At 37.3% G+C, this 22,042-nt stretch overlaps 1 protein-coding gene across 1 annotated transcript; it reads left to right on the top strand.

The window, feature by feature from the left end:
* Positions 1–213: 213 nt before the first annotated feature.
* On the top strand, positions 214–2,445 carry LOC116132838 (transcription factor MYB90-like). The gene is made up of 3 exons (XM_031418512.1): positions 214–331; positions 422–551; positions 1,789–2,445. The coding sequence occupies exons 1-3, from the start codon at positions 214–216 to the stop codon at positions 2,309–2,311; spliced, it is 771 nt and encodes a 256-aa protein (XP_031274372.1). The 3' UTR covers positions 2,312–2,445.
* Positions 2,446–22,042: the final 19,597 nt, after the last annotated feature.

Below are 22,042 nucleotides of genomic sequence, written 5' to 3'. Positions count from 1 at the left end.
GCTATTATTTTCTGAACGATGAATATAAAAAATATATGATATGCTTGTGGACAAAAGATACGCAACGTCAATAGCTTTAGAAGCCTCGACGTAGCAAGAACTGGAAAAGCGCCTATTTATAAGCCGTTGGGAGGCTTTGAAATTTAACAAGAAGTTCTCTTAAGTTCACGTGCGTATAACAGTTTGGCATAACATTTAATTTGCCCAGTAAGTATGGAAATACCCTTGGGGGTTCGAAAAGGTGCATGGACAGAAGAGGAAGATAATCTTCTGAGGAAGTGCATTGAGAAATATGGTGAAGAAAAATGGCATCAAATTCCTCTAAGAGCAGGTATTTTAGCATTTTACAATATGGCCTCTCGAAAATGCAACATAATATATTTTGATTACATAATCTGATTTTTCTTAAACTTAATTTCAGGTTTAAATAGATGCCGGAAAAGCTGTAGGTTGAGGTGGCTGAACTATCTCAAACCAAATATCAAGAGAGGAGAATTTGAAGCAGATGAAGTTGAACTAATTTTGAGGCTCCATAAGCTGCTAGGCAACAGGCAAGTGATCATTAATAACTAAGAATTCCCTACTTTGTTATTATTCGTAACTTGTGTGCTGTAATCATGAGAAAACATCATAATTTTCTGGGTTTTTAATATCCTAGTCTTGACTTAAATTTAATTGTATTTCCCTTTTCTGCCTTTGCCATCAAATTCGACTTTCGAATATTGTTTACATCTTATTGATGTCTGATTTTGACATCAACGATTCATACATACAAAGTGCTAAGTTGTTCTTAAAAATTACACATGAATTATTATGATCAAATACGAAGACTGAATAATAAATGAGAGATAAGATTTTTAAAGTGGTTCGGATGCTTAAAGCGAATCCTATGTCCACTTTTTTTTTTTTTTATATATGAGAGATTACAAGAGGTCACGTATAGCGAATAATGAGCAAAGGTACAACAACTGAATATTCAGAGAGAATATCAAGTCAGTCTCTTTCTCGTGGGTTATCTTTGCTCTAAAAATAAAAATTACAATTAGAATAAGAGTTTAGGATCAGAGTCCCGAAAATGAGAGGGGGAGTCGTCTATTTATATTAGAGGAATTCAAGGTGATGATTACAAATCTGCAAGTGGGTGGGTGCCGTGCAAATCATTCCTTGCCTTCCATTGACTGGTAACTTAGGAAATATCTTCAAATTACCTAAGACTTGGACAGGTGTGCGGCCCTCAATCACTCATAGACAAAACCTGAATCTGTCAAGTTGATGATAGTCATATTACTTCTATCATAGAGCGACGTGGCAGCTTCTAGCTATTACTTGGGTTGGTATGGTACACATTCACAGCTTATTTAAGTCACTTTAACAGACTTTCCTTTCTCATTAATGGTTCCAAAAAGCCAACTGATATACTTCCTTATATATATATATATATACACACACGACCCTCATATATGTTAAATATTATTACACATACAAAGTTTATATATAAAATCAAGTATATAAAGTGATGTGGTATTATTCATTAATTTACATTTCGTTCATTCTTTATTAACGAATTGATCTTTTATTTTCACTCACTCATACATTTTGTGTTATGTCACTTTGTGTACGAACTTGATATATATAGTGTTATTTATATATAATTAATAGTTTGGATTAAAATAATAATCCAGAAAACATTATTTTAAAACTCTCAAAACAACTAATAATATTATTCCATAAAGTTAAACATATACGTAAAAGGATCTCTTATCACAAATGTTTTATCGTTTGGTGCAGATGGTCACTGATTGCAGGTAGGCTTCCAGGAAGAACAGCGAATGATGTGAAGAACTACTGGAACACGCACCTGCGAAAAAAGACTGTTTCTTGCAACGAATATATCAAAGAAAAGGGCCGAAAGACTGGAACTGTGAACATTATTAGACCTCGTCCTCAGGCCTTCTCCAAAAACATAAGATGGTTGAAGGACAAAAGTATTGTTGAGAACACTGTTCAATCAGAAGACAATTCTCTCTGCCAGCCATCTACAACATTGGATCCACAGGATAGTGAAAGTGTGTGGTGGGAAAACGTGTTAAGTGGAAAGGAATTTGATCAAGGTGCTTCCAGCTCTTCGGGTCGGCAAGAAGAGGAGGTTATGCCTATGGCAAACCTTTTGGAGGAAAATTCTTCACCGGGGACAACAAAGGGGGAAGAGAACAATATTTTTTATGAAGTAGGCCAGACTTTGCCCACTGATTTATGGCTTGACGTTAACCTTTGGAATCTTTTCAACACAGAACAACAAAAGTTCATTTAATGGTGTCCTTAAAGATTACTAGCTAGGTCTCATCGCATCAAGTTGCCCCAAAATGTTCTTGTGTATGATAATTTATTTTCTACTTTTGACGTGGAGTAATTTACTTCGTTCTGTTGTGCCTTGTGCGGCATGCAATTAATTTCTATAATTCAAGATATGTAATTTTGTCACTTCCTATCAGTAGCAGTTGTGTGTGTATATATATAAACCTAGTTCCATTAGTTACCGTTAAAATAAATGTTTACTTTTTGTACAATTAGTAAATTGCCCTTGATTGAAATTTCCCAGTTATATGGCGACTGAGAAAATTAAAAAAAATATATTAAACAATTACAAAATTACAGAAGTGGGCATTTTGACTACATTGCTTGAAGTGGCTTTACGTTGAAAGTGCCAGTTTTGTTTTGCAGTGTGGAGTCAGACCACGTGTCTGTAGCTATGTCATAAGAGTAAGATCACGTGTCTGTAGTTAGTGAAAAATTTAATTATGTCTCATGGTATTAACAGCAATTAACGGAGTTAACGTCTAAGGATATCATGTGAGGAAATTACGTGAAGTCGCAAAACTTATCGATGATATGAAAGTTACAGCAGGGGTAGTTCATGAATTATGATAGTAATCCAACAATATAAAACCATTATTAGTTGTTAATTATTAAAATATCAAAAGTGTGAATATAGGGAGCAAGGAATTAACATGCGCCATGGCAAAGGGAATGTGATCAGTACATATCATCCAAGGCTATAAGGGTGTACTTAGCAGTCTAGAGATGGGTGCGGACAGGATCGTCTCAAGAACATTTGTGATCCTAGGCAAGAGTTACTTTGGAGGCCTTCTAATAATATAAGCATATATTAAAAAAAAAATTATTTCAAATTTATTTTCTTGCGTTTTGAGATGCAAAATCACTAGGAGAAGTGAATGACGATCGGCATCGGCAGGCTAACGGGTTCAGGTTTGTGGGGGGTTTTGGAGAGCAAATGTTGGAGAAGCGATGGGTGGTGAAATAAGTAATTTCCAATGCCTGGATTGGCCAGAAAAGGCTTGAGAAATCGCAACCCAAAAGGTATCGGTGGCTGGTGATTGACGGAGTAAACAGATGAGGTATGATAGGGATTTTGGTGAGAAGGATGGGGGGAGGAAGATGGTGATGTCGGGGAAGGCCAACAACACTGGGTACATGCTGAAAAGGCCGAAATGGCTGTCGTGTGCGGTGGAGTTGGGTTATGAGATTCGTAAAAAAAGGGCCAAATCGAGGGCTATCAAGGTTGGAAAAACACTTGGGAAAAGATAAAGTGATGATTCCGGTCAATTTAGGTGAGAAAATTGATCGGAATCAGCTCCAAACGGTTGGCGGCTGAAGAGGGGTGGAGATGATTTATGTGAATGTCAAATTTTGGGATGGAATTGGGTAGAGTAATTTGAGACATGTAAATGACCATTTTAACATTTTATTGTTAAAAGAAATTCAATGTGTTAATTTAGGGGTGTAAATTAGAATATAAAAAACTAGAGGTATAAACTTGCTATTTTATCAAACTTTGGGTGGGAATATATGTAAAAAAATTATAATAAATTTGGGTCTTTTTAACTTTTTTTTTTTTTTTTTGCTCTGGATTGGATAAAAAATCATACACCATTTTGTTTAAAATATTAAAAAACAGTTATAAAAATTTTGGCCCCTATGTTTGGGGGGCCCCGGCAGGTGCCTCACCTGCCTACCCCTAAGTCGGGCCTGGGTGAGGCTAGGTCGGAGCCGAGGACCCATTCCCGTCCTGATATCTACTCCCATGACCATCCTCGACTGGCGGGGACAACTCTCATGATCGTTCCGCCCAAGGGGATGAAATCACTCCCCTCTCCATTCGGCCCGGCCCAATCAACGAGGCTTCGCGGGGAAATTCGTCGGCGGGGATTTTTCCCTTAATAATAAATATATTCTATATGTAATCTAACATAATTTATTAGGTAAATTGATTATATTCAATTGTATAGAGACTTAAGCTAGTTAGCTTGTAATTATTAATTTTTCATAAAATTAATATAACTAAATTCAATCTTAACATAATTTACTAGGTAAGTGATTACTATTTAATATATGAATGCTTAGCTGATTAGGCTAACACCTTGTTAATTAATAATTTATAAATTAATATTCTATATCTAATCTTACATAAATTATTAGGTAAATGATTAATTATTCATTGTATGGAAGCTAGGCTAGGTAGTCCTGTAATTAATTAATTTTTCACAAAATTATATAATTAAATTCAACTTTAACATAATTTACTAGGACAATTGTTGAATTAATTCATAAAACACTATCTCCACTACAACTAATAAAATTAGTTTATTTGTGAAATGGACAAATCACATTATCCCAAGCTCCCAACATTGATTAAGTTTAACATCATATTAATTGACCCATAATAATTATAAGGATAATGAATTTGTGAATTTGTAAGTTGTTAAGAATTGTGTATATTCATATTGGTTTGATAAATTGTAATAATTTAATCAAATTATCTTTGGGCCATGTATTATATTTGTGGAAATGCACAAAGTAATATACATATATTTAACTAGGACTCCTCGTTTAAATTATTTTTTCTATAAATTTAATACAAACATTAGAAAGTATTATAAAAGTAAATATCATAAATTTATAACATTACTTAAAACTATGATTTAAACTATAACCTTATACAAATTCGAAAGAAAAAAGAAATTCTCAATAAAGAAGGCAGGGCTCCACAGGGCGGGGTTGAAGGGCCAAGGCGGGTCGGGCTGGGCCGAGCCGAGGGTCGCATAATCCCTCCCCTAGCCTGTCCGACCTTATCCTTGATTTAGGGGATTCCCCACCCCATTCGAGCGGGTTGGGTCGGCTCCTCATAGGGCCGAGGCAAACGCCCATCCTTACTATCACAACTTACTAGACTGAATTATTTTTAGTACGTTAAAAAGTGAATCAGATAGAATTAGAGTAAATTAAATATAATATTGTCGTGTGGGGATGCAAACTGGAATAAATATATAATTAATTATTTAATAAAATTGTAATATAAAAAAATTAAATATATAAAAATTTAAAATAAAGTAATTATTTTAAATTCAATTTAAAAAAAAAATTTAGAGTGGTTGGCCAAGTGTTAGACGACGACTGTAAGTGCTATCTCGAACAAAGAGTCTGGCAACACCAGTCGCATTATGAAACGCTGATAACAAGTAATCCCTAATCGAGGGTGTTTCACCAAAAAGCATAGTTTTAAAACTGGCCGGACGATCGGTTCAAACGATCGAACTGGACATGAGGCCTTTGCCAAGCAGGGTTATCACTAAAACTATTCACTCTAAACCCTAGAATTATGAACGATGATCGGCGAGCATACGTCGACAATTATGTTGAGGCTTTTATAGAGTGGAGGCGGGGGTTCACGAGAGGTGGTGTTGGATTAAATTTGGATGCCAGAATCATCCGAAATTTGGCTGGAATATCAACCCAATCGCGGCGAGATCAACGAGTCACGATCGACGAACATAGGGCTACCAAGGTCGGGGTTAAAGGGGTTTTTTAGAGTGGGGGCTGGTGATTAGGTGGTGGTTTCAGATTAAATTTTGGTCGCCGGAGAGGCTGGATTTGGTCAGAAAAATCAAAGCTCAAACTGTTGTAGGGGTGTTTTTATAAGATTTCAAATTATAGGGACTTAGAAATTTTAGGGGTATTTTTGCAAAATTTCAAACCTTTTTATATGTTGACACATTAGTTTGACCCGTTGGTCAAATCGGTTTAATCGTTAACCTAAGGTCCACTTTGTAGGTTCACCTTGGCCGGATTTAAAACCTTGCCAAAAAGAGGTGAAAAAGATTGCTGAATCTTTATTGATCTTTCCGGATATTTTTCATCGCAGTGATCCCTTTTGTGATGTGGACGGAACACCTCCATTTTTGTTTGTTGTGCGAAGTCCAGCTTACGGTGGGGATAGTACACGTAAAGGAAATATCCAAGAGTTGTACGAGTCCAAAATAGCCTTCCATAATGAACAGCCGTTTCGACAAGATCGTATCGAGCTCATGAGATTTATGTTGACCACAAAGACATACATTTAAGGTGCCAACAAGGCAGCCACATTTCGCCTGTGATGATTCATCAAATTCACAAAACAACGTCATGCATTCAGGTAGTGGTCAATTAATTAGTAGCTCTAGTTGTGATTAATGTCATGTGCACATCGTGCAGGCTTAAGATGAAAGGTGACGGAGTTATATAATCGGCAAGTTCTCGTTTGCAATATCGTAATTGGATATATAGAGGGCCTCAAGATTCAGAATTCTTAATTCCAAAAGCTTAATTAGCTTTATAGGATCTTATAAAATCACGTGGAGAAGAAGGTTGCCGCATGCCCAAAATCAAAGGTCTAGTCTTCGAAATAATCATGTATCCCCCTTAAATGAAACAAACCTCAAACTTGCCGATGGGTCCCATCACTTGTTGGCATTTGCCCAAAAACTAACATCAATAATTTTTAATTGTTTTAAAAAGAACTAGAAAAGACATCTACCATGTGAGAATTTTTTTTCTCTTGGTCTAAGTTTTCAAACAAAGGATCACTAGATAAAAGGCTAATAACGAAGAACAATATTCCCATCAGCAAGCACACAATCCGAGCTAACATATGGTAATGATAGATCAATAAATGATTATCACTTCTAGGTATAGGAAAATTATCTCACTGAACAGTTCGGTTAAATGACAATGACTGTAAATCTATGGTCACCTGTAATTCAGTTAGTGCTCAAATCCAATTTATTTGGTACTTGGTCCGATAACTGAATACCAACATATCAAGGATCATTTGAAGTTACATTATTTCTGTGCTTCAACCTTGATAAGATAACGGATAATGAAATGATTAGATTGCACGGTAACCATACAATTGACAGTAGCTATTTCGTTGAATCCCTATCTATTGGGTAGTCATGATGCCTTGTAGAGGCCAACTTGGTTTGCATATGAAGAGTTGATTGGTTGGTTGTAAATCGCGATTCATTTACTACCAACATGATAGGGAGCCTATGGATCACACAATAAAAATGCAGTTGAGGTTTATAATGTAAAGGGGAATTTTCGACTTTTCAAATGAAAGGGTATTTGGTAATTTTGCTATGCAATTAAATTGCTGAGATGTTGCCCGTGTTCAATTTATATTGGAATTAAATAAATTAAATTAAATTATATATATTATATATATTAAAATTAACTAAAATACCAATTAGTCCGTTCCACCAAAGAATAGGGGTAAACCTATTCCAGAGTGGAATAGGATAGTGTTGTGCTATATAAGCATAATTAAAATTAGGGTTATAAGAAGAACCCTTAGACTTGGCTGATTCTACCAAGAGAAAATTGAAAGAAATTTTCAATTTTGAATGCCCAATTTCACATCATCCTAGAGCATTGATTCATTCTAGCAAATGATCAATGTGAGTGTTCCTGCTTCGTGTGGATATTGTCATGCAATCTGGGCTTAGATCGATTGGTTAAATTTTTTAGAGATTAATTAAATGAGCCTCCAACCGTTAGTATGAAATCCATCTCTTGGCTATTTCGGTTATATATATATATTAAAAAAAATTGTTTTCTGTTTCCACTACTATCATCTATATCCTTTACAAGGCCGCCATGACAATATCAAACCCAAATCAAACTTTATACCCTGAAATCAAAACACCAGATCCAAAAACAAAAAATTCGAGATCCAACTGCTCATTCATGAGTTTTCCCATCTCTGGCCTAATTTCGGTTAATTTGACATCGGAAACACCTTTGTCCCTACCACTCGAACCCCCATCCTTTCTCACAAAATCAATACCTACTGGTTATCCTCAGTCACCTTTTGCGTCCATGAATGCGCCTACCGTATGCGATAGTCTGGTTTGTGCCATAATCCACTTGAAACCCCCATTCTCCTTCCCCTTTGGCTGTGTTGTTGTGTGAACATGGTCACCAAAAACCCCCATCCAAACCTCTTCTCTTCAGAACACACCATCACTTGTTCAAAGAAATGCCCACCTAGCCCTTTCCAATTAGAAGACAACACACTACACACGCGCCCAATGCTTAGCACATCGCGCCTAAACCTAGCACCAAACATGGCAGACTTGCCCAGCATGCAAGCAAGCACGCCCATGCATCTTGCGTTGTCAGACTCACCACAAGATTGTGGAGTTACGGGAACCGACTAGGCCGCAGTGGCTGACGATTGTGAGAGGCTTGACGACTGTGCATTAGGAGGGAAAAAAGAGTGTGGCTTTGGTTAGGAGAGAAATGGAGGCTGTGGCTAAGGGAGGGGGGAGAGCAACAGAAGAGAAGTAGTTTTAGAGAGAGGGTGATTGTGAGAGAAATTTGAGATGTAGAGGACATTTTAAAATTTCATTTTCATTTTGATTTAACATTGTGCAATGACCACTTTATCCTTTGACCATCATTAAACGATTTTTTGTAATTTAAGGGTAGGAATTTAGAATTTATGAAACCAAGTGTGGGAACTTGCCATTTTGCAGAACCTAGGTGAACATGTCCTTACTCATTTTATTGTGTCTAGAATGACAAGATATGTTAAGCTCGGATGTGGTGGCTTGCTTTATGGGAATATGTTGCTTGAGAGTTGGTGAAATGGAAAAGTTGGAATTGGGCCAGTAGTAGATTCGCAATATTGGATCCTAATTTGCTATAGAGAATCTAGTTTGTTACATGTTCATGATAGCAAGGTTTTTCGTTAATTCTAGAAACTAAATTGCTATAGTGAATTATAATTTTTGTATTGAAGGCAAGTTCACCGTAGTGAAGGAAGATTCAATATAATGCAAATTTGTCTATTTTGGAAGGGTTTCTTCCTAGTTTTGTGAGGGATTGTTTTGGAAGAATCTTTGTGGGTTTGTTTCTCCTAAGGAAAGTTCCTAATTCATTTGAATCACTTTAAGAAAGTATGATAAAGAAATGATATAATTAAGACAATAAAATCTATGTAACACCCACTGAGGTACGTAGTTAAGATTTGATGAATGACTTGAATGTTTATTGATTTACCCTCGTGAGTCTGTATGGTTGTTATCATTGTTTGGTTTACCCTTGGATGAAAAGGTGTCTTGGTTTGGTTGAGTGATTTCCCTGAAAATTTGTAAGACTTGGCGAAATCTTAGGGTACAGTCTTCGTCGGGGTGAAGAAAATAGCTTCGCCGCGGCGAAGACCCGGCTGAATGTTCCCTTGAGTTTTTGAGATTTCTTCCTTTGAGACTAATGACCCTTCTACCCCTTTTTAGCAGGAAAATGGGGAGTGAAATGTAAGGAAATTGCATGGAGAATAGTTTTTGGGGTTGTTTTTGCAAAGAATAAAAGTCTTAGATGGAATTTCAAAGAAAGAGTAAGGGATTTTGGGAAGAGTGGAGAAAATAGTGATATTAAGGGTAGCTTTAGAAACCCTTTCTTTTGTTTTTCACCACCGCCTTTCATCCCTTATTTTCTCAATTTTTTTCATTCAAGTTTCCAAGGACTTGAAGAGCTTTTGACTAGAAATTGTTACAAGTTGATCCTAAGCACTAAAAGGTGAGAATCCTTACTCTAGAAGCAATTTTTTTTATTTGTTGAAAGAGGGGATCCTTATAAGTTTTGTATTGAAGGTTAAGAGAAAGTGTCAAGCCATCAAGAGTGGGAGTTTAATGGTTTCTACTTGTGTCCAAGGTAAGTAATTCACCTAAGTTGTGATTTACTTGATTGAATGATGTGTAGAGATTTTTAGATATGTGCTTGATGCTTGAATTTCTATGTTTAAATTGAGTTGATGAATTCAAGGTTGTTATAAGAAAGAATTCCACCATGAGAAGGGTGGATTGTGTTGTTTAAAGTGGGAAGAAGTGTGGATAGAATTGAAGGATTTGAGAGGATTATTTGAAGTGTATTTTTCCTTGCAGGTGTATGATGTTTTAAAGGAGTTGAACTCCTTTTTGGATTAGAGAAGTATAATTAAAGTTGAATAGAGTTTATGTATGCACACATTTGTTTGATGAAATGTCTAAAAGAAGCATGAGTAGAAGTAGAGAACTTACTTATGCAACATAGCATATTTGCATGTCATGAATGCATATAAGAAAGATTTAGGCATGAGCCATCCATATGCATATGTTTAATTGAGTAATCACATGAGAAAGAAATATGAGAAATGAGAAAGAAACACTCTATAAATAGAGATAAAGAAAAGAACCAATTCTCTTAGAGTAAAGAGAAAGAAAGAACTAGCACTAGAGGATAAAATGATTATTAAGTGCTACAAAAAAGAAAAAAAAATAGATTGAGAGATGGGGAACTCGTGAGTATAGAGTTACCCTCATGTAAACCGTTATGAGAAAGAACGGTCTCCGCCATGAGAGAGCAGAATGCATGTAAATTGCTATGAGAAAGAGCGATCTCCGCCATGAGAGAGCGGAATACATGTGAACCGTTATGAGAAAGAACGGTCTCCGCCATGAGAGAGCGGAATGCATGTAAACCGCTATGAGAGAGAGAGCGGTCTCCGCCATGAGAAAGCGGAATGAGATTGAAAAAAAAAAAAAAGAATAGAAAGAAATGAAAAGAAAGAAAAATGAGAATTTGAATTAGAAAATTGATAAGAATACAAAGAAAATTGATGAGTAATGCACGGGGATGATAGAGTAAGAGACTTTTTTACTTACTGGGCATCTTTGTGCTCACTCTGTTGTTTTCTTTGTTGTACAGGAAATAGGTGAGGACTTGGTTGGATGGACGTCGGCAAGCGGGGAGACTTGGCTGCACTGTCCACTGTTTTTCGTTTTTGAGGGTCTTTGTACACATGGTGTTTTGTTTTGTAAAGAATGTAATTATTAAGTAAAGGAAAATGTTTTGGGCCCAACTGTTTCGATAAATATGCTGTCTTTTTATTAATCTATATTATGATTTTGGTAGAAGAAAGTAGTTGTTACAATCTACTTCTCTAAGAGTGAAGAACAAGTATTGCAAGAGAATAACGAAAATCAAAGAAAAAGTACAAGATAGAGTAATTGTATTTTTCATCATTTTTAGTAAAGAAGCTACAACAGTTTATAAATACATATAAGCTCAGTGAATGACAACAAGATATAACAATAACTGCTAATGGCCATCCAAGTCAACTAACGAGTCAACTGGGTAAACTAACAGTGTTATTTTCATATCCTAACATACTCCCTTAAACTAAACTTCTACAATTCTGATCACTTCTTTAGTGCTTATCAACATTCCACCTTAATTCAAGCTTCTACAATGCTGGTCACTTCTTCATGGCTCATTTTCAGCTTGTGTTTAAGTCAAAGCTTAAGAATTAATGTACTCACTTCAGAGTCTGTCTCATTTTGCACCATAGCCACACAAACAAAATCTACAAGATCTTTTCCAAATCTAAAGCATCATACCAAACTGCAGCTCACTTTCAGCTTGTGTTTGCATATAACTGATTCTGTAAAACTTAACACTTAGTTTGCTCAAGACTTCAGAATCAGTTTCCTTTAAACTTTAGATTCTATCTTATTTAGTACCACAGATACAAAGCAGAAGTTGCATAGAAGTTCAAAAACAACTTAGTCAGAAATGACACAGGTTTCAACACAAACTTTCTGATGAGACCCCACTGGTGCACGTGTTCAGTAGAAGGAAAAAGAGTGGGCAGAGAGTATAAAATGGCACTTTTCGGCACTTTTTCTACTGGTAGGTGTCGAATCCAACAAATAATAAAATGCTCAATCTCAAAAGAATTATAAATTGTAACAGTGATGAGCAAGGTCGTATCCACAGAGATTGGGTAGATTTATTTTAATGAAAATTAAAGCAAAGAAAAATGGGGGTTTTGAAATTTTGAAGTGAAATAAAAGAAAGCAATTATAATCAACTAAAAATTAAGGGGAAATCAATATCAAGCAAATATCCAACCAAAGGTATAATTTCAGAATTGGTTCAGAGAATTGATCACAGATACAAGGATAAAATCTTCTATTCTTCACTAAATTGGTTATGGTTATTAACAAGCTCTAACAACCTATCTCTCCTTACTTTCTCAATAACCAAAACAAGCTCTTTGATTACTTCCCTTGTCAATAAACAACCCTAAACAAGCTTTTAGGATTTAATCTATCAATAGCATTAATAATTAGAGAGACTACCAATTCTAGCCAACAAATACACAAGCTCAATTCATTTAGACTAGATTATATATCTTCATAACATAAATTGAAAATCCCTTTATAATCAACTATGTTATTTTACCACTAATATTAGAACACTTAAACAATTACGGATTTAAAGTTCTAAATGGCAATTTATTAACCTGATAATTGAACAACGGTCCCTTTGCCTCAATCAATCAAGACAATAATTATTAATAAACATAGAAGATATATAAATAATGAAGAAATAAAATAACACTGAAAATTATTTAGATCTCACAATTCTTGAAGAACCAAAACTTCAATTATCCACCAGTTGGAAGAAAAGTATTTAGCTACACATAATTAAAAGAATGCCTAAAGAAAAAGAGAAGAGAGAGAGGTGTAGATAGATGTCTCATTTTCTTGTGAATAATCTCCCTATTTATAACTCCATCTAATAATAGTTACCCTATCTAGATAAAGAAACTAATTAAAAGCAAATCCCACCAAAATAGGGAGTCTTGGAAAATCCTAGAGATTAAGAAATAGTAAATAAATCTTTCCAGTTGTCATGTATATCTTTTTCTCCAACAAATTCGTAACCCTAGGTCAAAAACCTCGGATCTAGTAAGGCGCGCCCACGCTTTATTTGCTGACTGCTTTTATGAACATTCTGGGAAAACAGGACATGCCCATGCTTTAAGCAAAATCCGCTTCTGGAATGTATCTCTTTTTTAGCTCCGATTTTTTCTCTCCAAAACTCTTGATTTTGAATTCAATTTGATTTAATTCCTCAATCTACTCCACAAAATACAAAACATAATCAAAATCCAAGATTTAAGCATTTATAACCATTAAAACATGAGGAAATATAACAAATATATAGATATTATGAATGCTTATCATCTACTCAACAAACATGGGACAGGTGGCATCCTTGGAGGAACAGGTGGCATCCTTGGGTTGGAAATGCAATAATTCTGGTAGAGTGAAAGTTGGGTGTAAAAAAGGTTGACAGAGAAGATTGTTGGCATTGAAAAAGTAAAGAGGAATTGGGTTGGGGAGGTACTAGCCCTCGAAGCCAGCAAATTGTCTTTTACTTCTTGCTTCTTAATTTTGTTCTGGGAAATCTGCTTATTGTCATTTTCTAGTCATTCTTACTCTTGTACTTGTTAATCTTGAGAGATTGTACTGATACATTATGAATATTAATAGCAATACTGAACAATTTCAAAATGTTTGGTTGAGTGTGTTTGTGTATTGTGGCAGTGAATCTGAATTCTGGAAATTGTAGTGCATGAGAGTTTTCTGCAGGTGGGAATAAAAGAGGGGATTTAACGAAAATAGAAAGGTTCTAACAAGTTGGTATTAGAGCGTAGTGACAATTGGGGAATGGTTGGAACAAGGATGGAAAACAGATTAGATGTTGTGGAGAAGGACATGGGAACAATGAGAGACTGTTTACTGGAAATCCAAGCTTGGATTAGACGTAAGGATGAAGAAGAAACTAGAAGAGCTGAAAGGGGTGGTTCAACGGAAACCACGGTGAACACTTCTAGCAACACGGAGGAGGAGAATGGGGACCCTAATGCAGATATGAATGACGAAAACACAATCACTGGCCGACGTCATCCAGAATACGCTGGTAAAAAAATTGAGATGCCAGTCTTCGTTGGAGAGGACCCTTACGGGTGGTTGTTCAGAATTGAGCGGCACTTCAACGTGTATCACGTGGCAGAGGAGGAGAGGCTGAACACGGTGGCTGCGTGTATAGAGGGAGATGCAATAAACTGGTTTCAGTGAATGGAAATCCATGCCCCAGTCACGTCTTGGGCAATGTTTAAACTGTCTCTGCTTCAACAGCTCGGAGGATCCCAAGATGGTGGTCCATATGAAGCGTTAATGGGAATTTGGCAGACTGGAACAGTGGAGGACTACTACCGCAAGTTTGAAGCCTTATTTGCACCATTGAGAGATGAGAAGGAAGACTTGTTATGGGCTGCATTTCTACATGGGCTAAAACCAGAAATAAAAGCTAAGGTCAGATTGGGCTAGCCCACTTCCATAATCCAACTAATTGAACTGGCCCAGAAGATAGAAGAAAAAAATTGGGCATTGGAAGAGTTAAAACATGGGTTAACAAAGGTGTAAAATCTGGTGTGGGTAGTGGGATTAATAGAATGAATTGGGCCTATAGTGGTGGATCGAGTAAAAGCTTTGGGCAGCAGGGAAATGGGTTAAAATTTTCACACAACTTTAACCCGCTAGTACCTTCAGGTAGCGTGAACTCCAACTCCATCCAACACCAGAGTTTTTTTACACAATCAAGCCGCCAATGGAACGAGAAACCAAGCCATGTTACTCTGAACGATGGTCAACGTAACAGCAACAGCTCTGTCCAATGCCCATCGAGTAGTTCAATTTTCAGGAAAGATTTTCCTTTCAAACAAATGACAGAACTTGAGATCCAAAGGAAGAAAGCGCATGGCGTTTGTTTCTGGTGTGACGCGAAATTTTTTTCGGGCCATCGGTGTGGGGACAAGTAGTTCCACGTCGTGTTGGTTGAGGAGGACGAAAATCAAGATGAGACCAATGACATTGGGGGAGATCTAAGTGAGACCGTGGATGAGCAACTACCAAATGAAGCGGAGCTTTCAATTAGTTCGGTGGTGGGAATCTCAGGTCCAAAAACTATAAAGGTAAAGGGTAAAATCAGAGGGGTTGAAGTGATAATGTTGATCAACAGTGGAGCATCGCATAATTTTATTAGTAAGGGTGTGACCGAGAAGTTGGGATGGCCAGTGACGCAGACGCAGACCTTTAGGGTATGTGTGGGTGATGGGTATCGAGTGCGGTGTGAGGGAGAATGTAGGGAGGTATAGTTAGACATCTAGGGAACTTAGATTATACAGATTGTTTTTTTTTTGTTTGAGATGAACAGTGCAGATGTGGTTTTGGGTGTGGCATGAACTCTAGGGAGACAACAGTGGATTGGAAAACATAGGTGATGAAGTTCAAGCTAGGAGACAAAGTTGTGAAATTTTTGGGTGACCCTTCTCTGAGCAAAACTCTGATTTTCTTAAAAGCTATGCTTCGGACAATCCAGCGCAAGGGACATGGGTGTTTTATAGAGTTTGGTAATTTACAGAAGCTTGGGGAATCACAGGTTGGAGAGGACAGCAGCATTTTACCAGTTCTGGTCTGGTATCAATCAGTCTTCTCTTCACTTCCAGGATTACCGCCTCCAAGGACCCAAGATCACTCCATTAACCTTGACCCCAGCTCCCAACCCCCAAATATTAGACCCTACTGCTATCTCTACTACCCAAAAAATAAGATAGAAAAACTAGTGGGTGAGATGTTAGCTGCCGGAATCGTTAAACCCAGCCTTAGCCCCTTTTCCAGCCCAGTGTTATTGGTGAAAAAGAAAGACGATGGTTGGTGATTCTGTGTTGATTATAGGGCTCTTAATAAGATCATGGTTCCAGATAAGTTTCCCATTCCAGTGGTAGACAAATTGTTTGATGAATTAAGAGGAGTTTCAATTTTTTCCAAACTAGATTTGAAGTCAGGTTACCATCAGATTCGAGTAAAGGATGAGGACACCCACAAAATGGCCTTTAGGACACATGAAGGCCATTATGAGTTCTTAGTCATGCCTTTTGGTTTGACTAATGCCCCAGCCACTTTCCAAGCCTTGATGAATGACATATTTTGGCCCTTCCTACGTCAGTTCATTTTGGTATTCTTTGATGACATATTGGTTTACAGCCATACAAAAGAGGATCACATCCGGCATTTAGAGATCACCTTTAGCACCCTTGAAGAACACCACCTGGTTGCCAATAGGAAGAAGTGTTTCTTCAGCCAACGAGAATTAGAATACTTGGGGCATGTCATCTGGGTAGGTGGGGTGGCGGTTGATCCTTCAAAAATTGACAGTGTTTTGCAGTGGCCAGTTCCCAAGGATATCAAGATATTACGGGGATTTCTAGGTTTGACTGGTTAATACCGAAGGTTCGTCAAGGATTATGGGAAAATAGCCATTCCTCTCATTAGTTTACTTAAAAATGATTCATTTTAATGGAATTCTGAAGCCTAAAAAGCCTTCGATGAGCTTAAGAGTATAATGACATCAGTTCTGGTGTTAGCCATGCCGAACTTTGCTAAGGAATTTCATTGAGACCGATGCCTCAGGAAGTGGGTTAAGGGTTGTCCTGATGCAGGAGGGTAGACCGTTAGCTTTTTTTTAGCAAAGGCTTATCAGCGCAGTCAAAGCTTAAATTAGTTTATGAGCGGGAATTAATAGCTATTGTGATGGCAATTCAGAAGTGGCGACATTACTTATTGGGACGTCGCTTCATTATTAGGACAGACCAAAGGAGCCTCCATTTCCTAACGGATCAGCTGTTACTAAATGAAGATCAACAGAAATGGGTTGCTAAACTGATTAGGTTGAACTTTATTATCAAGTATAAACCAGGGGCAGAGAATCGGGTAGTTGATGCATTGTCTAGAAGAAGTGAACAGGTGGAATTCAATGGGCTATCTGTAAGTTATTTTGCAGGTATTGAAGAATTAGAGGATGCTATTCAACAAGATGACAAATTGCGTTGGATTGTTCAAAAATTGTTGTTGGATCCCAATGGCCATCCACCATTCACATTAGTTAGTCACCATCTCTTGTGTAATGGCTGCCTAGTTGTACCAAGGAAAGGGGCCCACATTCCACTACTTCTACATGAGTTTCACTCATCTCTTGTTGGGGGCCACTCAGGTTTCTTTCGCACTTTTAAAAGACTCAGCAGTGTAGTATACTGGGAGGGCATGAAATGAGATATCAAGGAGTTTGTCGACTCTTGTGCAGTTTGCTAACAAAATAAATACCATGCCTTGAGTCCCGTCGGTTTATTGCAGCCTCTATCTATTCCTGAGTAGGTTTGGGAAGACATATCTATAGACTTCATCACCGGGCTTCCCAAAACAAGTAGTGCCGATACCATCCTGGTAGTGGTTGACCGATTGACTAAGTACAACCACTTCTTGACCCTTAAGCATCCCTACACGGCCACGGATGTGGCCAACCTCTTCATCAAGGAGATTGTCCGGCTACATGGGTTTCCCTGCTCAATTGTATTCGACCGCGATCAGGTTTTCATCAATCACTTTTGGAAGAATTGTTTAAACACTCGGGCACGCAGCTTCACATGAGCTTGGCATACAGCCCTCAGACAGATGGCCAATCGGAAGTGGTGAATCGATGTGTTGAAACGTACCTTTGTTGTTTTGTGAGTAGTCAGCCTCGCCAATGGCCTGAATGGATCTCTTGGGCCAAGTTCTGGTTTAATACGACATTCAATGGCTCCAAGGTATGACCCCTTTTAAAGCACTTTACGATCGTGATCCCACTCTTCTTAAATTTTCCGATCATGGTTCTCCGGTCAATGAAGTGAATTGTCAACTGCAAACTCGCAATGTCATCCTCGCTGAGTTACAGGAGAACCTCCTTAAGCCCAGACCTGAATGAAACACTATGCCGATGCAAAAAGAAAGGAAGTTCAATTGGAAGTGGGAGATTCAGTTTACCTTAAGTTACAACCCTACCGCCTCCGTTCTTTGGCTCGTCGGTACAATGAGAAACTTAGCCCCCGCTTCTATGGCCCTTTTGAAGTTAAAGAAAAGATTGGATCAGTGGCCTATCATCTAGATCTGCCCCATTCGGCACGCATCCATGATGTTTTCCATGTGTCACAACTCAAGAAAACAAAGTACCCACTGCCCACTGCACAACCCTTTCCAGCAGCGCTAGATGAAGATTTGGTACTGCAAGTCGAACCTAAGGAAGTTTTACGCACGCAAAAACTTTTGAATGGTACCTTGGAAGTCCTAATCAAATGGAAAGGCTTACCCACATATGAGAACACATGGGAGGATTTCACCTCCATTGACAACCAATTTCCTTTCTTCCACCTTGGGGACAAGGTGGCTCTCCTTGGGGAGGGTAATGAACTAATGATGAGACCCTGCTAGTGCACTCTTTTAGTAGAAGGAAAAAGATTAGGCAGAAAGGATAAAATGGTACTTTTCGGCACTTTTTCTACTCAACAAACATGGGACAGGTGGCATCCTTGGATTAGAAATGGAATAATTTTGTTAGAGTGAAAGTTGGGCGTAAAAAGGGTTGACAGAGAAGATTGTTGGCATTGAAAAAGTAGAGAGGAATTGGGTTAGGGAGGTACTGGCCCTCGAAGCTAGCAGATTGTCTTTTACTTCTTGCTTCTTAATTTTGTTCTGGGAAATCTGCTTATTGTCATTTTCTAGTCATTCTTACTGTTGTACTTGTTAATCTTGAGAGATTGTATTGGTACCTTCTGAATATTAATAGTAATACTGAACAATTTCAGAATGTTTGGTTGAGTGTGTTTATGTATTGTGATAGTGAATCTGAATTTTGGAAATTGTAGTGCGTGAGAGTTTTCTGCAGGTGGGAATAACAGAGGGGATTTAACAAAAACAGAAGGGTTCTAACACTTTCTCAGTAAATCATCACTACAAATAGACACCTAACATGCAATCGTCACCACAGCTAGACACTCAAAATTCAATAACTACTCAGTTTGCTCCACAAACTTCTTTAGTCAATCATCACAGTAACTATGCACCACAACAAACTTCTTTGGTTAATCATCACAATAACTATGCACCGCACAAAATTAAGTTAAGTAACTACATAGTTTGCATCACAAACTTCTTCAGTCAATCATCACAACAATAATGAGCAGTTTACAACTATTATTCTCTAAAGATGATTTCACAGTACAACAATGATCATTGACAAGTAAATTGTTAGTAACCAATCGGATTTGCACAGTGGAAGAACACAATATTTAAAACGAATCGATCAATTACACGAACCAAGATCTGAGTACAGATTATAACGTTTTCATGCATAAATTGAAACATAAAATAAAACTGTATAAAAGCAAATCCATACAAGGCTCCTCCGAATATCTCTGACTACGGACACGAACACTGTTCATCAGTTACTATTCATTGGATACTATTCATCGACTTCATGTGATTCTTCGCTAATCGATCCAATGTAGGATCGTACTCACAGAAGTCCACACGAAGATAATCCGCGGAATCCTTGATTATTTTGCTAGAACAATCAAGGGCTTCAAGAATCAAGAAAGAAGAACAAGAAAAAATTTCGTCTTCACACAAGAGTGTAACGTGAGAGACAGAGAGAGAGATAGGGTGGCTAGGGTTTTGATTATTGAATAATCCTTCTCTTGTTTTAATTTTATGTTGCACTTAGATAGTGCAACAATAAAAACCCTATTCCACTTAGTAATAGACATGGGCTCCAACCCTAATTCACCCTTGCAACCAAACACCCCCTTTATGGTATTTTAATTAATTAATTCTTATTATAATTAAAATCAATTAATATATAATAATATATTAACATTTAATTAATAATAATAATTCATTTAAATATATACATAGATATATTTAAATATAATCTCAATAGTTTAATTTTAATATTAAAATTAAATATAGGCAACAACGTCAGCAAATTTAATTGCACTGTGAGATTACCAAAATACCCTTTTGTCCTAAAAGACGAAAATACCTTTCTCACAAGTTGATTCTTAAATTATCTTCTTAGTATGTGACCCGTAGGCTCCTCATCATATCAACAGTGTGTAGTATCGCGATTAACACCAATTAATTATCTCACTACACACAGACCAAGATTGGCCCCTAGCAAGGCATCATGGCCACCCGATAGATTCGAATTCAGCGAAACCGCAGCTTGTCAACAGTATGGTTACCGTGCAATCCAATCCTTTCATCATCCGTTATCTCATCGAGACTGAGGTATAGAAATAGTGTCAACCTCAAATATCCTCGACATGTTTGTATTCAGTTAATGGACCAATGACCGGAATAATAAATTGCATTGAGCATCAACTCAATCTCGATGTGGCCACAGATTTAGTGTCATTGCCATTTACTGAATTACCCAGTGAGATAACTTCTCCCATACCTAGGAGTGATGAACCCTTTGTCAATCCACCATAGTCTTGATACACTTCTTAATGTAGCCAATCACTACCGTATTGATAGCTTTGAATAGAACTACATTGGGCTAGTGTCAAACTACACCAATTGGTGCACAAGGCACTCTGGTGATCTTAAGTCTAAGGATCACATGCACTACCATCTGTTAGAGGATTTATTCCATAGACACTGGGGTTACCATCCATATGGAATCCTCTGGTGGGTCTGTCCAGTGAACTTGCCTCGAGCAAACATATATGTGTTGCACCAGGTTGTCAGCAAACAACCTTGACAAGTGAGATCAGTCATTGCCTTTCGACAAGGTTGTTCAACGCTATGATTTTGGTCAAAATAATACTAGGGCTACGGACGTTTCTAAAATGACTACCATATGTGATCATAGGGTTCTCACTATCAAAATTTGAAGCACTTGATACCCTCGTCACGGTTCTACCATCCTAAGGATATAGAAGAATATTTACATATAACTATGATTTACACAATATAGAAGAATATTTCTTGTATTGATAAATAAACATTTATTACAGAGTCAATTTTTACAATAATAGATTGGCTCTAGGGCACCTAATCCAACATAAATCACCTCAGAATAACCACATCAAGTGCACTTCTATTTTGCACTAAGTACATAAACAATCAGCAAGCATAAACAATCACTTCCTATGTAGTAAAAGTAGAGTCAAGCTTGCAAGAGCTTTTATAATAAGTTTTTTTCTCGTAACACTTCAAATTTAGAGGCTAAAAGGGCTTTAGTGAAAATGTCAGCTTTTTGGTATTCAGTGGGAACATACTGAACTTTCAGCTTGTTAGAGGTAACTTGCTCCCTTACATAATGAGCATCTAGCTTAATATGTTTAGTCTTGCCCTGAAAGACAGGATTGGAAGCAAGGGAACTAGCACTTTGGTTATCACACCAGATAATAGGAATTTCAGTCAAGGGCAGTCCAATTTCAATAAACAATCTGCAGAACCAAGCTAATTCAGTGGACCCTTGTGCAAGTGCCCTGTACTCTGTTTTAGTTGATGACAAAGCCACAACCTTTTGTTTTATGGAATTCCATTGAATCAAATTGGATCCAAGGGACACACAACAACCACTAGTTAACCTTTTATCTGTTTTTTAAACCTCCCTCCAGTCAGGTATCCTCTGAATATCCCTCAATGAGAATCCCGAGGATACATGTCTGGAGAACAAGTTGATTTAGAAAATCTGTGCAAGGATAAGAATAATATATCAAAACATGCATATAAAATGTCACGCAGGATCCAAACTTATAATTTACAAACTTTAAGAAATTACACAATCAAAAACATATTATAGGGTGGAAGCTTCCGAAGGTATTTCACAAATATTTATCATTTACATTATTTACATCAAGATAAAAACATCGAGATGACAATAAATCATCTCCCCTCACGTATAGTCCCGCTGTCTCTAGCATCCCTCG

The sequence above is a fragment of the Pistacia vera genome, unplaced genomic scaffold (genome assembly GCF_008641045.1).
Source record: "Pistacia vera cultivar Batoury unplaced genomic scaffold, PisVer_v2 Contig1075, whole genome shotgun sequence".
Lineage (NCBI taxonomy): Eukaryota > Viridiplantae > Streptophyta > Magnoliopsida > Sapindales > Anacardiaceae > Pistacia > Pistacia vera.
The sequence above is the reverse complement of the archived record's forward strand: the minus strand, read 5'-3'. Positions and strand labels throughout refer to the sequence as shown.